Here is a 15,028-nt window from a genome sequence, read left to right on the forward strand (position 1 = left end):
TTCGCCAGACGCGCACTGGCAGCTAATATGCCGTCTTCTTGAGATTCTCGGCCTTTGCTCAAACAATCGCATGCGTCTTCCATCTGCGATGACCAGAGCATTAGGTCGTATTCGAAGATTATTGAAACACTTCCGCAATCAGTTGAGCCAAGCCGGGGTCTATCAGAAACTCACTTCGCGCATAGTATGAAGACAGCTAGTAACGCTCTACTTCCCTCATTTGTCCGAACTTCCTTGTTATCCACATGAGGGCCTAGACTTGGGCATCCCGTCGGTTGCGCAGGCTTGTCAAGACGAAGATCGCTCACCACCGTCTTCGCAAGATTGCACATGGAGCCCAGAAATTGCTTACCGTGGGTAAAGTACGGTGACCTAGATTTGGTTAATCATGAGAAGGCTATACGTGACAGTTTTCTCACCAAGCAATACACATGATCAGACTCAACAGCACATCAATACTTCTTTCTCCTTGCACTATGATCCTGGAAGCCAGCTGTTCTCGTAACTGCTTACTCAGCCGGCTTTGCTGAGTGACCGCCTTGGTGAGCACGGTGCGGATAGCATGACAGAGCAGTGGATATCTGACGTGAAGATCGTCTGTAGTGAGGTTCTCCGATAGGTACGCGAAGGGAAAGAGATGTAGGTAAGTCGTCCGAAAGTCGACTAATTGCTCAGGAGTCAGGCGGTCGTCATTGTCGGGGTTATATGATAGTCTCTGAGTAAAAACTGAGGACTCCGGCGTGAGTACGAGTTGATCATCGGGCGACATTGACACAGGCGCTGCATGCTGTGTACGAAGAAGCGAGACAACTTCATCAAGCTTGTCCTCCAATTTCGACCTCTTTGGGACTGGGGTTGGTTTTGATGCCTTCCTACGCGCTGGAGATGTGGATTTACATTCTTTCCCCAGTCGATGGCATCTATTGTTCTCAGTTTAGCTCAGATGTCCTATGAATGTGTTGCATGTCCTGCATCGTAGGTAGTCACACAGGTGGCGAGGTGTGCAGCAGCGAGGACTCCCGCACTATGTCCATCCTCGCCTGTCGTACACAATGCGCAGATGCATTTATGCGCCATGCGACAGTCGATTTGACGTGGGATGGTTGATGAGATAGGATCAATGACGCACCTGTCGCAGATGGAACTTCCGTCGTCGCGTATCATGCATCGGCATTTCGCTTTCACACAATTGCTACACGCTCTGCCATACGGAGCAGGAGTACTGCGCAACAAACCGGCTTCCATTATCGATTCCGGTCCATAGTACACGTACACGGACTAGGTACGAGGAACCTCAACATCATGGCGGTGTTGGTGCGCGAGCTTGTAAGACGGCGGGATGCGCTGCATGCGGATTTCGCCTGAATTCCGTTGGAGCGGAATTCGCAGTCACGGAAATTAGGCGGACCTACATCTCGTGTCACCTGCAGCCCCACACCTCTAACAAACAGCATACTCCTTTTCTGTACAACCAGTCGTGGGTAATTGAGGTATGCAAGAACAATTACCTAAAATGATCCTCATCGTTGCTCTTGTTCCAGCTATTGCCTTCCACACGCCACAGTGCCCTTCCCTTACGACCTTTACGGCTCCCTTGTACGGACAAGAGTGAGGTAAGAACACATACATCACATACCTGGGAAGATGCAGGTCGGCCTTGCTGGAAATCTAACAATAATCGTTCAAAAAGGGTATCTGTCCAAACTCCATATCTACTTTGCACTGCACATCAAACATAGCCTTGGCTACCGCGCCGTGGCCGTTACATCTTCACGTCCTCACCTTCTCCTTGCCCTTTCTTAGTCTTTCGAATTCCCGTATGAGTTCCATAGCGTTCAGGTCAGCCTCGAACTTTCTGCCGATCCATTCGGTTTCGACCAATTTCGCCGCCCTGATACGTTTCCTTGTTCCGCTCTTCGCCAGATACTTCATACTCTTGACGATGCCGTCTCCTGGGTACGCCACTATCCCTACGGCGGCTGCGCTCGTCTTCGTAACGAGGCCGGCCATTCCCTTACCAAATCCTTTGGCGTACCCGATCGCACCCTCCTTTTTGCCGCCCTCGTACGTCTGACGGAAGGGATCCGAGAAACCATCTGCTATGCCGTGAACGAAATTCTTTCCGCCCACCTGGAAACCGGAAAGAGCACCGGTAACCTCTCCATGGTCTTTGACCTCTTCTCCATACAGTCTCGGTACGTTGCGGAAGCCTTCCGTAGTGGCGAGGGGAAGATCAACGATGACGCCTTTGTAGAACGCACCGACGAATCTGCCAAAGCCTTTGGCGACCCCACCAGCCACGCGACCTGCAACAGCCGCACCGTTTGACTTTTCTGACGATGTCGAGGCGGCTGAAGAGGTGACAGAGTGTTTCGGCTCGGTGAAGGGATCCACGACCATGCCCTTCGCTGCCATACCCATATCTCCGACGATACCGACACACGCAGAAGTCGTGCTTGTTACAGGGTCCCAACGTTGATTAGTGATGATAAATGGGTCCGTTTCGTGGTTCTCAAGATCTGAGGAAACAATCACACCGTTCTCGATCAATACTTGCGCAGCCAGTTTGGAGAGGAGGATGGACTCCTTCTTTGTTTTCCAGGAAGCCACCTCCGTGGGTAAAAGAGCACATCGCATTGTTTCGAGAGGCAGGTTTGCATGGAAAGATTGCGCAGCAGCTTCGACACCACGTTCGCTCGCCATCTGCGAAGATAGAGCACGTGCTGCTTGCTTCGCTTCGCCCGTGAGACAGAAGTGGATGGCTGGTGTAAGGTTCTCGGCCGTCAGGAGTTTGTGGGGAATAGGCATCGGACCTGCTCCCGCTGCTGCTATCATCTCTCCCCAGAATGGTTGATCTCCAAAGAAGGGTACGACAACAGTAGGACACGCGTTGCGTAGCCCACAAGCAGCAGTACCTGCTCCGCCGTGATGAACGACCGCTGCAACGTGCTGGAATAACCATTCATGGGGACAATCACCGATGAACAGGACGTCCTTGTTGTCGTTTGGCAAATCGGCACCCAGGTTGCTCCATCCTCTCGAGATGATCGCTCGGATACCTAGGGCGCGTACAGTTTCTAGGATGCTTGACGTCATCTTCGCTGGATCGTCCAGGACGATACTTCCGAAGCCTATATATACCGGCGGAAGTCCATTGCGTAGGAATTGATCGATTTCCGCAGGCGGCGTGTACGGCGTTGGCTCACGAAAGAAGAAACCACAGACATCGATATGCGCTGCCCAATCCGCTGGCTTTGGAACCAATGCCGGAGACCAGCAATATGTGAAGGGCACTTTGAGCGTGGAAGCGAGTACAGGCCCAACCGATACAGGAACATCTTCCAGGTCCAGAGAATGGCGAAACCGATTGATGACGTCGCCAAGACCCTGCCATGTTAGGAATTCAACTACGCCGTAAGACGCGTAATTGATCAGCGCGGTTGAGATTTCGCCACCTTTGAAGTTTGCCAGCGGATGCGGAAAGGCTCGCGTACTGCTCCAGGGCATAGTAAACATAAGATGAAGTGGAATACCCAGCGCCTGAGCACAGTGTACATGCGCGAAACTGGGCGGGTTGGCGATGATTGCTTCTGCCACGAACGGCTGCCCAGTCTTCAGATCCGGCTCGACGCATGAGTGCCAGCAGCCGTAGAGCATTTCTGTAATCATGTCTCTTTTCTTCTGGATGTCGCCTTCTCGCAGACTCTTCATTGAAGGGATCAGACCTGGATTCTTCACCATGTATGCCACTGCTACATGTCAACAGGGTGAACCAGAAAATTTGCAGCATGCAGCTTCATTGACTTACTGAGCTCTTTTGGATCTCCACCGATGGGATAAAATTCTAGGTTTGACTCGTGCACAAAGCTTTCGAATGTGTTATGTGTCGCTATCCGCACGCGGTGTCCGTACCTTTGCAACTCTTGACCTAGAGCGATGAATGGTTGCACATCGCCTCGACTTCCAACAACTTGGATGACAATGTTTAAACGAATGCTCCATAACCTGTTGACGGTATATCGGCGACTGAGTTCTGGTTCTTCTTTTTCTTGCTTCGGCACGAGTTTGACGAGTGTCTTGGTGAGTCGTGAGTTGAGGTCAATGTCGATGCGACCATCGTCTGCATAATATCAGCACCTGCTCACGACTGTGGGCAGTGAGAATCTGTAAACGTACTTGTTACACCGGTGTCCCCTGGCTGTGGTATTGAGCCGGTCAGCTCTTCCGCAGTATATGGTGGTGGTGCATCCGTGTGGTGTACTTCATAGTCGTGTTCGTATTGCACAGGCATCGGTGCTTGGGTACTGTCCGGTCGCGCTCGCATACGATGTACGCCATTGCCTTGTTCAAACTCCACTGGTATCGGTGCTTGGGTACTATCTGGTCGAGGTCTCATCATGAGAGATTTTTGAAAGATCTTAGAATGGTGTTTGTGGCTCAGTCAGCTGTGGCAGCAGTTGGCGACCTTTATTACCTTGATCATCACGGTCTTACGGTTGGGATACGCCGATACGATATACGTAGTTTCGGCTAGTGTGATTTACGGATCTTCCCGCGAATCTAGCCTGATCGATAGCTTTAGCGCTTATAATGCGTCACTAAACGGCCCGAGATTGGAATAGAACATGAACAGAGAAGATTGAGAGAAACTACATGCGTATCTCGTACACAAGCATTGGGAAGCTGTCTAAGCTGGAGCTTGTGTATGCGAAACGATGTTTGCACCGCCACGATTCGACTCTTAGCCTCCCGAGGTTTATTTACACAATCGCTTACTATCCTAGCATGATGCTCTTCTCGGCTGCGACACCCGTTAGTGGCTTCCCATCTCGACTCGATGACGCTTTAGCTCGTCATTCACAGCTGCCAGGTTGCGCAAACATGGGTCCGATGGCTTACTCTTGAGACGCGGACCTATGCAATCGCACACGAACGTACTCGCTAAATTCAGCTTCTGGTTACCTTGCCAAAGGCGGTTTAGGTTGTTGCATGCGAGAGCTTGAGGCACCAGCATCGTCAAACTGTGCAGTGGTAGAAAGAGTTGCTTGTTGTTTGAGTTGGCAGCTCCTTCAAGATGTTTTCATTGAATTCAAGGATCGTTGACGTCCAAGCAGCGGTTGGCTCTCCTCTACAGAACGTTGGTTGTCAGAATGGTCTCCAATTTCATTGGTCTTGCGGGCAAATCAAAGGAAGAAGCAAAATTGGACGAGTGTGAAGCCCATATGCTAAGAACCGGTCTAATGAGATGCAGTGAGGGTGTAGTGAAACGATGAGAAGTAGTCACCGGTACTTGCTGTCCAGAGGATGTCGATTCCATGGCTTGTGTACCTATGCAGCATCTTTTGAAGAAACGCATGCAGTATTTGGGTTCGACGGTAGAGTCAGTCTCTACGGTACTATTGTATAGCTGCTTGATAGTGACGTTGAGCTTCTATCGGTGGCCTATACACCATGGTCAATGTCGCGTGGCTAGGTAGTGTCTATACAGAGCTTTGTTTATTGTCCATGTCTGTAACTAGCACCTGAATTTCTAGACACTCAGCTCCTTTGATCCGGACATGGGGTATGCCAGATCAAGTACCTTCAAATCTACATCATTGCCGTCAAGGATGATCGACAAACAGCGAAAACCGAAAATACATCCGCCGACCTGTGATTCGGCTAGCGCATGATAAGGGGTAAAGGTTTTGTTGCAAAGAAAGCATATTGATGATATCTCGATACATCTACTGATGTTACTGGCCTTGGCCGCTCTGGTACCACAAGAAATCTAGCGGATATTCAGACTGGTGAACGCAGATGACGTGCCGAGAGCATTATCCAGATTGTATCTGTCGACTCAATCACGTGAATGATCGGCTGCAGTATTGCTTAGTTGAGACTGACGATTCGTAGAAACCCAGACACTTCACTAAAATATCTCATATGGATCATAGTTAAAGCTGCACGCCGAAGCGCAGTACCAATGACCGCCGCGGAGGGGCAGACATGAGCGTAAGCTCAAGGCGCGGTGAATGTCTGCCCGATGATATTTCCCGTGATTGGGAAACCATGAAAACATTTACAGGATCTTACGCAAACAGACAGACGAGGAGAACTGCCAATGGCCTGAAGATCCAGGGAATTACTGCGGATACCGTTTGTGTCGACATACGCACCCTTGGTGTATCCGGCGTTCATGCGCTGAACGAGTTAGCGTCAAGACGTTTCTTCGGAGCACATACCGCCGAATTAGAGTCGGAACAACATGCGCCTAGAAATTGGTGTTTCGACACAAGTCAGATCTCATCTTGGCGTTCTTGGGCTTTCGAACGCCTCCACCATCTTGACTCGATGTCTAGCGCGTGCAAGAACACTGGATATGTTCTTCGCCTGAGCCTTGTTTGGAGCACGATGTAGTTGATTGTGCGTCTATCCCGCTAGGCTCATCATATCAAGATATTCAGAAATCACGTTGCTGGCTTGCTAGGAGAACCTTCGTGTTCTGACAGCTGTCTTCGTGAGGCTAGTCGCAGGCTAGTTTATGTCCGATAGGGCCGTCCCTCCTCGTCTCCACTCCAACCAACGCTCAGACTACTTCGCTATCGTCCTAGTTAGTATATTGAAACCTAGGTATTTTTCCACCCATTCATCGACGTGGACTTGAGCTACTGAGTGCTGTCACTGTAACTTCCACTTTGGCATGGATGGCGATCTCTGGACCCACAAATTCATCCCATTGGTGGTCTTTCTCCACACTGACAGCCAAGCATTCTGCGCAACAATGTCAAACAGTGGCGCCTGCTCCTATATTGTACTTCCTATTTCGATTTGTACCTAGAGGTTCTCGGAATCTCTCAGCGCTAATGCAATAATCGAAAGCCGTCGGCTTTTGAGGTTTCCCCAGGTATGCACCCCAGATTTACCATGCACATCCTGCTGTCAAGCCTTTGTATCACGTATTAGCTCACGAGACCGCTATACACTAATACCTTTGGTGGAACACGACCTCCTGCTCGAAGCCTCATGAAAGCCAAGACAAAAGTCATATATTCGCGGAGAAACTCCACATCGTACATTCTCGAGTTGGTTCCCCGACTCGTAGTATTAAGGGCGGCCAAGTTGACGATCATGGAGCCTGTACAGATCCCAGCAGCCTAGATCCTCCAGCCTCGATCTTCCAGTATAAAGACATCCTCAATATCACTGCCTATCTCACCATCCATCGCCTTCCTTCATCACTTCAGAGTCGATCTCTGTTCATTCTTTTACATTCTCTGAAACCAATACCTTCTCTTCTGCCTCTCATTTTACCAATCTCACAACAACACCAAGATGCGTTTTTTCGAGATTGCCACCGCGGCTATGACAGCTGCCTCAACTGCTTATGGCGCACCCATGGAGAAACGCGCTGCAGCTGTTGACGAGCTTGTTGGATTCGCCGCAGGCACCACCGGAGGAGGAAGCGGTGCAGGCACCACTGTCACCTCCTGCGCTGAGTTGACTGCTGCGGCCAAGGCTGGCGGAGTGATCAAGGTCAAGGGCATGCTCACTGGCTGCGGCGTCATCCGCGTCGGTACCGCTGGTACCTCTATCCTTGGTGTTGGCAAGGATGCTGGTCTTACAGACTCTGGTCTCCAAGTCTTTAAGACCTCCAACATCATCATCCGGAACCTCAAGTTGTACCGCGCTCCCAAGGGCAAAGACCTCATCGACATTGAGGGCTCGACCAACGTTTGGGTTGACCACAACGACTTTTCCAGTATTGGTATTACCGGCGACAAGGACACATACGATGGCCTGCTTGACGCCAAATCTGGAGCCGATATGCTTACCTTCTCCTGGAACAAGTTCCACGACCACGTGAGTCTGCACCATGCTATCAGTTCATAATATATTCAATGCTAACACCCAGAAGTGGAAGGGCTCTCTCGTAGGCCACTCTGACAACAACGCCTCCAAGGACAAGGGCAAGCTTCACGTCACCTACCACCACAACTCCTTCGTTGGCGTCAACTCGCGTCTGCCTTCGATCCGTTTCGGCACCGGACACATCTACAGCTCCTGCTACGAGGGCGGTATCTCCGGTGTCAACTCGCGCATGGGGGCTCAAGTCCTCGTTGAGGCCAACTCCTTCACCGGTGTCGACAAGGCTGTTGTAACCAACTTGGACTCTGATGAGGAAGGTTTTGCCGTCGAGAAGAACAACATCTTCACCAACAGCCCTACTCAGATCACTCAGAAGGGTTCTTTCGCACCCAGCTACAAGTACACTGTTGACCCTGCGGCCAGTGTTTGCGCTATCGTGCAGAAGAGCGCTGGTGTCGGTGTTGTCACCTTCTGAGCAACGACGGATCTTGGTGATACAAGCTCACTGGTATGAGTGAAGAGAGCTGAAGCAGTTGCGCGTTCGGTTTTGTACATACATTTATTTCTTGAATATACTTGCATTGCGTCTATACATTGCTTTCGATATGTTGTCACCACTTGCACCACGCGTCAGACGAATTTGACACGTTAATACCAGCCTGATAGTTCATTGGAGCACGGAAATTTGGGTATAATTGACTCTAGTCTTGTGCGTTCTTATGAGTGCACAAGCATATGCACCTCCCACCATCTTCTTCTCTACTTGTTCCAACCTCCGATATTCTGCTTCAACTTCTTTGTTGAGCATTAAGCGGGGAATACCCACACGATTGAGAAAAGGGTAGCAATAACACCCACGATGACTAAAACTTCTGGTCCAGCCAAGATGCCAACAGGCAGCCCCTCGGTCGTAAATTGTGCCACGATGCCCTGAGTGAAGTTCTTCTCCGCCTCCACTAGCGCGATCTCCGTCCAGTTTCCACACCTGGAGTTCAGATCTGCATCGGCCGTGAGGGCAGGTAGCTTCGCGATGGCAGCATCCATCATGCGCGCGCTGGTCAGGGTACCGACGTTGGCTTTTTGCATGACGACAGTACGGTAAGAGCCATTGGCGCCGACGGTCGACATGTTGGCTGTGCGTTCATAGTCGAGACACAAATCAGCTTGCGAAGGTGTGGCGGAGACTTGGCGGACTTCGAGTGTGGTGTTGAGGAGGCCGCCGGGGAGAACAGGAACAGGGTTTGGGCCAGCGGCTACCAGATGAAAGACCGAGAGGGCGATGAAGATGTTTGTAAGGAGTGAGGAATGCATGACGTCGTCGATGTTTTTTTGGGTTCGTCCTAAGGAATGGATTGGTAGAGAGAGGGACGGGAAAAAGTAAGATATTATTAGAAAGATATTTTGGTGACCGGCACGCCTCAAGAAATGAATGTATAGACGAACGAAATGAAAAGAAAGTTCGTTGCTGGTGAGGTTTGGTTCCACTGCCTGAGGTATACCAGAAGTTCGGGATGGAGAAAAAAAGCCGACAAGGGAACAAAAAAAATCAGGCCACTTCGACGTGATATATGAGGCCGCAAGAACGATGATGGCTATCATTCATACTGCACTGCGACGTGGATTGCCGGATAAGGGGTGGTTATGAGGCTCATGGTGTATCAGGTTACATGGAGGCTCTTAAGCGCCCCTAGTAGGCGCTAGGGTGCCTCGTGGAGTATTGACGGATCGCGCCGAAATATCATCATAAGTGTAAGCACCAGTAATTAATAGAGGAACTCTGAGGCGTCGCTGCAATGGATTTGGTAAGTCGTGATCGAAGATGTGGCGGTAAAAAGAAGTGCGGCGTGGTGATGGGATGATTGGGGAGCGATTCTAGCGCGGGAAGATCGTCATCCGCGCACGGGGCATTTCATGCATTAGGCGTCTAACGAAAGCCCCGAACTCTCCTCTTTTAGCCTCTTCTGTCGATTATGTGACAGCCGCTGTCAACGTGCGAAACGACATCACCTTGATCAGAGCATGTCTGCCTCTTCAAGTCTCTTGATCCGACATACCCCCGTCCCCACCGAGTAACTCCATGATCTTATTTCGAGCCCTACCATCACGATAAGAATGCGTCGAAACTCCGTATGTCGTCCATATTGAAAGTGCCTGACATGAGCATATCCCAGTCCTCCGTGAACTCGGGGGATAATTGAAAGTTGAAATCCTCCATAGCAATTCCGCCAATTCCAACAGTACCCGAAGACGGCTCTCGACTTCCAGCCAGGGCCTCCAAGATCGGTATGCAAACCTCGGCAGCTTGTTCTGACGCTTCCACCAATAATACAGACAAATCCGACTGGCTCACGTTATGTTTTGTCGCGTCAATCCAAACGCCAATGAGGCGCAAGAGAAGGTAGCCCTTGATACCTGTCTCTCCGGCTTGTATGCATCGGAGATACCAATCCGTAGCATCGCCAACAATGTTTCGTAGAGGTAGTGGTGACGCATGTAGGTCGTCCTCGTCTTCTTGAATCCGTATTCTTACTTCATTGGCCAAGAATGTTGCTCCGTGGAAGGTGTACATTCGAAAGAAACCCGCTGTGCATCGACACATTCGCGCTAGGTCTGTCTCACCTGAAGTATACGAGTTTTCATCTGAAGCTGGACACGCCATGCTCCAGATTTTTAGCGACGAGTCGACGGTAGCTTTCCTCGAATAGGCGTACACCGGATCTTGGAGTGCGGAAGCGAAGAATGGAACATGTAGACAGGTAATGTAGCGCTGCATAACAAATTCGACAGCTTGCAATGTAAATTGCGATGGGCACGAGGTGGTAGAGGTGGTAGAGGTGGCGTATGCTTGAATGGTGCGACGCAGGAGCTTATGTGCTGTTCTCAGGTCTGAGTCGATGCGAAGCGTCTCCTCATACGTCCCCGTCGATTTGATATCGTTGAGAAATTTGAGTACCACAAGGCGAGCTGGGAGGGTTTTCCGTAAAGCTATGGAGATCGATGTTTGCGTATACACATCGTCTGCCTTTGCGAAGGGCTCTAAGCCTAGAAGTTGCTCATCATCAAAGTTGCCTGGTGGCGCTGTGTTGTAGTCGTCCGACGAGAAGAACGGCGGTCCACCTGACTCCATGCTCATCTGAAGCGACAGCTCGAGAATCGTGTTCCATATCCGTCGGCGCATCTCAGCTTCAAGGACCGTTGTTCTCGGCAGTTGTGACGGATCTTTGTGTAAACCAATGTATACTGCTGCTCGAAAGACCGCTCCTGCAGATATCCATACTAGCTCAGAGCCTACATCGACAAGCTCTCGTGCAAGGAGAAGAAGGATGCTGATCTGGAGATATTGAACACCAAGTTGCGATTTGAAGAAGGGCGATGAGAGCCAAGTCTGAGCCTCGAAAACCCATCGCACTGCTTCGGCTCGCATGGATACTTTGTCATCGTATATCATTGCACCAATAGCCAGGACCAATTTGAGCACCATTATGAATGCCATGTTAGGCTCTGAGTCGCTTGTCCACATGTGTTCATACGTGCGCTTGAAGCTTGGGACGTGTAGCACGCGATACATTGTCTCGATGGTGCGGAGGTAGCCAGCAACTAGATCGTCGCAGACGTGTCTTGGGGGAAAGTCCCGCGTTGGAGGCGTAGGCCAAGTTGGAGAGCGGTGTGACTTGACCATCCGGGCCAGTGACTTAACTCGTTGCATGTTGGGGACTAGGTTGGATGATCTCATGCGGAGGCGAGGCTCCATCATCTCGATGATATCGCGGTACATTATGAACCCATTCATCCAGTGACTCTGGCCAAAAACCCGATTCTTATGCGCAATGCCTCGAGAGATAGCGGCACCACCAGGCATCCGAGTATCCTGGATGACGTCGACTGTACAGGCAAAACTGCTGACAGTTTGCACGGTATGAGTTGACGTTGGAGTGGAAGCTGACGGCGAGAAGACAGAGCTAGTAGTGCTTCCCGTTCGCGACAACTTGTCTTCCAATTCGGCAATGCGTGCCCTCATAGCGTCCATCTCGAACGAGGCTTGGCTACTAACTACACCAGGTGTTGTGGTTGACGAACTCGAAAGCATACCCGGTGTGCCCATGAACGTTGAGTTACTGTTGTGTGGTTGTATGGGTGTAACATGTACTGGGGCTGGCCTCTTGTCTGATACTTCACTCTCATAAACACAAGACCCGGTCTTGCTCCTCAAACAATTATTGCATGGCATCTCTCGATTGCAGCGTATCTTTCTTCTACGGCACAATGTGCAAGAGCTGGATATGTCAGCTTCGGTTATAGTGGCGGGGCTACCAAGTCAACTCACATAGCGAGTCTCTTGCGTCTGCGACTGAAGTCGGTCATTCTCGGTGATGCCTGTTTGTTCGATAAACGGGACTCAGGATTGTGGGTAAATGTGGTGAAGCTGAGTATAAGAATAGGTGGAGCGGGAGTAAATGTCGGTGACTTGATCTAAAAGTCGGACATGGCTGCACTTTTCGGTGAAGTGGACCAATAAGCACGCGTCCTTATCTCCGACTGGAATGAATACCGACCCCGAAAACTTCCTTGCTATGAAGATATAACAGAAGTCTGAGTTGTATATATACCTCGTCGAAATGGACAGTGTAATTCCAATTAACTTCGCTATCAGACACATCGATCAAAACAATTTCATCGCAGGATCTTCGGATACAAGCTCACGATGTCTGCACGATCCACAATTCCAGACACCACGTCAAGCACCAGCTCCCCTTCAGTCCCTTCCTACGATGTCGAAAAGGCATCTCATGAGTCAGTTCACGACAAAAGTGAAGCAGCCACCGATGCCGAAATCGCCGCTTTAGGCCCTGCTCCCGACGGAGGTTTGACAGCTTGGCTTAACGCCTTTGGCGGCTTCTGCATCTTCTTCTGCTGTCTCGGCTTCACCTCTTGCTTCGGAGTGCTCCAGCAATACTATTCTACCCACCAACTGAAAGACTATAGCATGGATCAGATTGCGTGGATAGGTAGCTTAGCAAGCTTCATCCAGTTTGCTGGGGGTGCTATCGGAGGACCGATGTTTGATCGTTACGGAGCTTGGGTGCGTATTCTATGGTTCCACGAGACCGGAATTGTACTGACTGGCCGAATAGATGATGCGACCCGCAACACTCACCTACGTCCTTGGGTTGATGATGGTCTCTTTGTGCAGCGAGTACTACCAATTCTTCCTTGCGCAGTCTATCCTCATGGGCACCAGCGTGGCTTTTCTCCAATTCCCTGCCTTTGCAGTAATGGGCCATTACTTCGACAAGCGACGCGCAGCTGCTCTTGGAATCGTGGCGTCTGGGTCTTCGGTTGGCGGCGTCATTTTTCCCATCGTCTTGTCCAAACTGCTCAACAGCTCTTCCCTATCCTTTGGCTGGTCCATTCGCATCGTCGCTTTCCTCATGCTTCCCTTCATGTTGTTTGCCTGCTTCATCATCAAGCCGCGTGTTACGCCTCGCAAGACGACCATCTTCATCGGGGAAGCATGGAAGATTAAGCGATACGTATTGCTCGTTGCAGGACTGTTCTTCATGATGATGGGTATGTGGATACCGGTCTTCTATCTCCCGGTCTATGCTGTCAGCCGAGGAATGAGTCCGTTACTGGCATCCTACCTTCTCGCCATGATTAATGGATCTTCGACATTCGGTCGCATTATCCCAGGAATACTAGCGGATAAGCTCGGTGGGATGAACATGTTCGCCTTCGCGGGCGTTGGCACCAGCGTCATGGTATTCTGCATAAACGAGCCAACGACCAACGCTGGTATCATCGTCTACTCCATCTTCTTCGGTTTCGTATCGGGCACCATCATCTCAGCTGGCTCAGCAGCTATTTCCAAGTGCACCAAAGATCCAAGGAACCTTGGGACGTACATGGGCATGGGCATGGGTATTGCGGCGTTTGCTGTCCTCATTGGCCCTCCCATTAACGGCGCGTTTATTGACCAGTATGGCGGCTTCAGGGAGGTATCCATCTTTAGTGGTGTGATGAGCTTGATGGGTGGTTTAATCGCGTTGTCTGCCAAGTTAGCCACAGCGGAAGGTATCTTTGGGAAAGTCTAAGTTGGTATGCGCCGGACCAGCAGGGCGTGTGGGAGCGTTGATGGGTGAGATTGGATACATCAACTGCCAGTTACGACTCAAGGGTAGAAGGGAAGCAAGTGGATGCTCATCAGCTTTATTGATTATTATATCAGCGGGTATGAGATATGAAACACCGTTCGCCAAATGCCAGTAGTAAAACCTATATATTATGCACCACCTCATCGCATCTATGCGTTCGCGCTCATGAGAACATGTCTTTCGTTTTGCAGGGGCCCATGGATGTATCTTGGGTACATAGCGTGTCCGATACGTGTAGATCGGTCATGTCGCTTATGCGGGAATAGGCTCGTAGGTGTTGTGGGCTTGACGGTTGGAGAAGAGGTAGTAGATGATCATGCCGACGACGGGGAAGAGGAAGACGACGAGTGCCCAAAGCACCTTGTTGGGGACGGGGCGGTTGGACTTGAAGATCTCGACTGCAGCACGTGTTAGCTTTGAACGAAGCGCGACAAGCGCGGCGTGGGGGACGTGGTTGCTGCTTACTCCAGGCAATGATGTCGAGAACAAGGACGATGAAGCCAATGATGCCACCGCCGGTACCAGCTTGCCACGGCTTAGCTGACTGCACCGTCATGGGAGCTGCCTCGGCGAGCATGAACATAGACAGCTGGAGGAGCAGCGAGAGGACGAAGTTCATCATGATGGCGGTATTGCGTGATGTCGAGGTTGGTCGAGTGAAGAAGATGTGGTTTGGTTTTGGGCAATTGTATGCGGCGCTGCTGCCTTGTATATGAAGCGGCGGGGCGGAGCTGTTTGATGTCCCGCACAGACGTACGTCACTGGAAATACTATCGTCACGCGACACGCCCATCCAAGGTACGCATGCATCAGCCCGCAGCATATTTGGCACATCTCTGCTCCAAAGAGACACGGCGCGCCTGCATCCATCCGTGCCCTTTCCGCCGACTCTCTTGGCCCTTTCGAACAAGCAAAGACGACCAGACACGACAGACGCGTGAGGAACGCGTCGTCTTCATCACCTAGTCAGCTGATGCGAGAGCTCGATGCTCGGTTCCCACATCAACTCCGATCAAGCCATTATCCAC

At 50.8% G+C, this 15,028-nt stretch overlaps 6 protein-coding genes across 6 annotated transcripts; 2 read left to right on the forward strand and 4 right to left on the reverse strand.

Moving 5' to 3' along the window:
• Window positions 1–1,770: 1,770 nt before the first annotated feature.
• On the reverse strand, window positions 1,771–4,396 carry AA0111_g9886 (Sterol 3-beta-glucosyltransferase; the record flags this gene model as incomplete). Its single annotated transcript, XM_028656494.1, has 3 exons — window positions 1,771–3,749; window positions 3,809–4,120; window positions 4,177–4,396. The coding sequence occupies 3 exons, from the start codon at window positions 4,394–4,396 to the stop codon at window positions 1,771–1,773; spliced, it is 2,511 nt and encodes an 836-aa protein (XP_028502469.1).
• Window positions 4,397–7,314: 2,918 nt separating this feature from the next.
• Window positions 7,315–8,323, forward strand: AA0111_g9887 (hypothetical protein; the record flags this gene model as incomplete). The annotated part of the gene is made up of 2 exons (XM_028656495.1): window positions 7,315–7,842; window positions 7,898–8,323. The coding sequence occupies 2 exons, from the start codon at window positions 7,315–7,317 to the stop codon at window positions 8,321–8,323; spliced, it is 954 nt and encodes a 317-aa protein (XP_028502468.1).
• Window positions 8,324–8,655: 332 nt separating this feature from the next.
• Window positions 8,656–9,159, reverse strand: AA0111_g9888 (hypothetical protein; the record flags this gene model as incomplete). Its single annotated transcript, XM_028656496.1, has 1 exon — window positions 8,656–9,159. One exon carries the CDS (start codon window positions 9,157–9,159, stop codon window positions 8,656–8,658), a length of 504 nt encoding a protein of 167 aa, XP_028502471.1.
• Window positions 9,160–9,949: 790 nt separating this feature from the next.
• Window positions 9,950–11,950, reverse strand: AA0111_g9889 (hypothetical protein; the record flags this gene model as incomplete). The annotated part of the gene is made up of 1 exon (XM_028656497.1): window positions 9,950–11,950. The coding sequence occupies one exon, from the start codon at window positions 11,948–11,950 to the stop codon at window positions 9,950–9,952; it is 2,001 nt and encodes a 666-aa protein (XP_028502470.1).
• Window positions 11,951–12,550: 600 nt separating this feature from the next.
• AA0111_g9890 (hypothetical protein) lies at window positions 12,551–13,940 on the forward strand (the record flags this gene model as incomplete). Its single annotated transcript, XM_028656499.1, has 2 exons — window positions 12,551–12,928; window positions 12,981–13,940. 2 exons carry the CDS (start codon window positions 12,551–12,553, stop codon window positions 13,938–13,940), a joined length of 1,338 nt encoding a protein of 445 aa, XP_028502540.1.
• A 312-nt stretch (window positions 13,941–14,252) lies between these two features.
• Window positions 14,253–14,622, reverse strand: AA0111_g9891 (hypothetical protein; the record flags this gene model as incomplete). Its single annotated transcript, XM_028656500.1, has 2 exons — window positions 14,253–14,398; window positions 14,466–14,622. The coding sequence occupies 2 exons, from the start codon at window positions 14,620–14,622 to the stop codon at window positions 14,253–14,255; spliced, it is 303 nt and encodes a 100-aa protein (XP_028502541.1).
• Between the last annotated feature and the right edge of the window lie 406 nt (window positions 14,623–15,028).

The sequence above is a fragment of the Alternaria arborescens genome (genome assembly GCF_004154835.1).
Source record: "Alternaria arborescens strain FERA 675 chromosome Unknown contig_30, whole genome shotgun sequence".
Classification (NCBI taxonomy): Eukaryota; Fungi; Ascomycota; class Dothideomycetes; order Pleosporales; family Pleosporaceae; genus Alternaria; species Alternaria arborescens.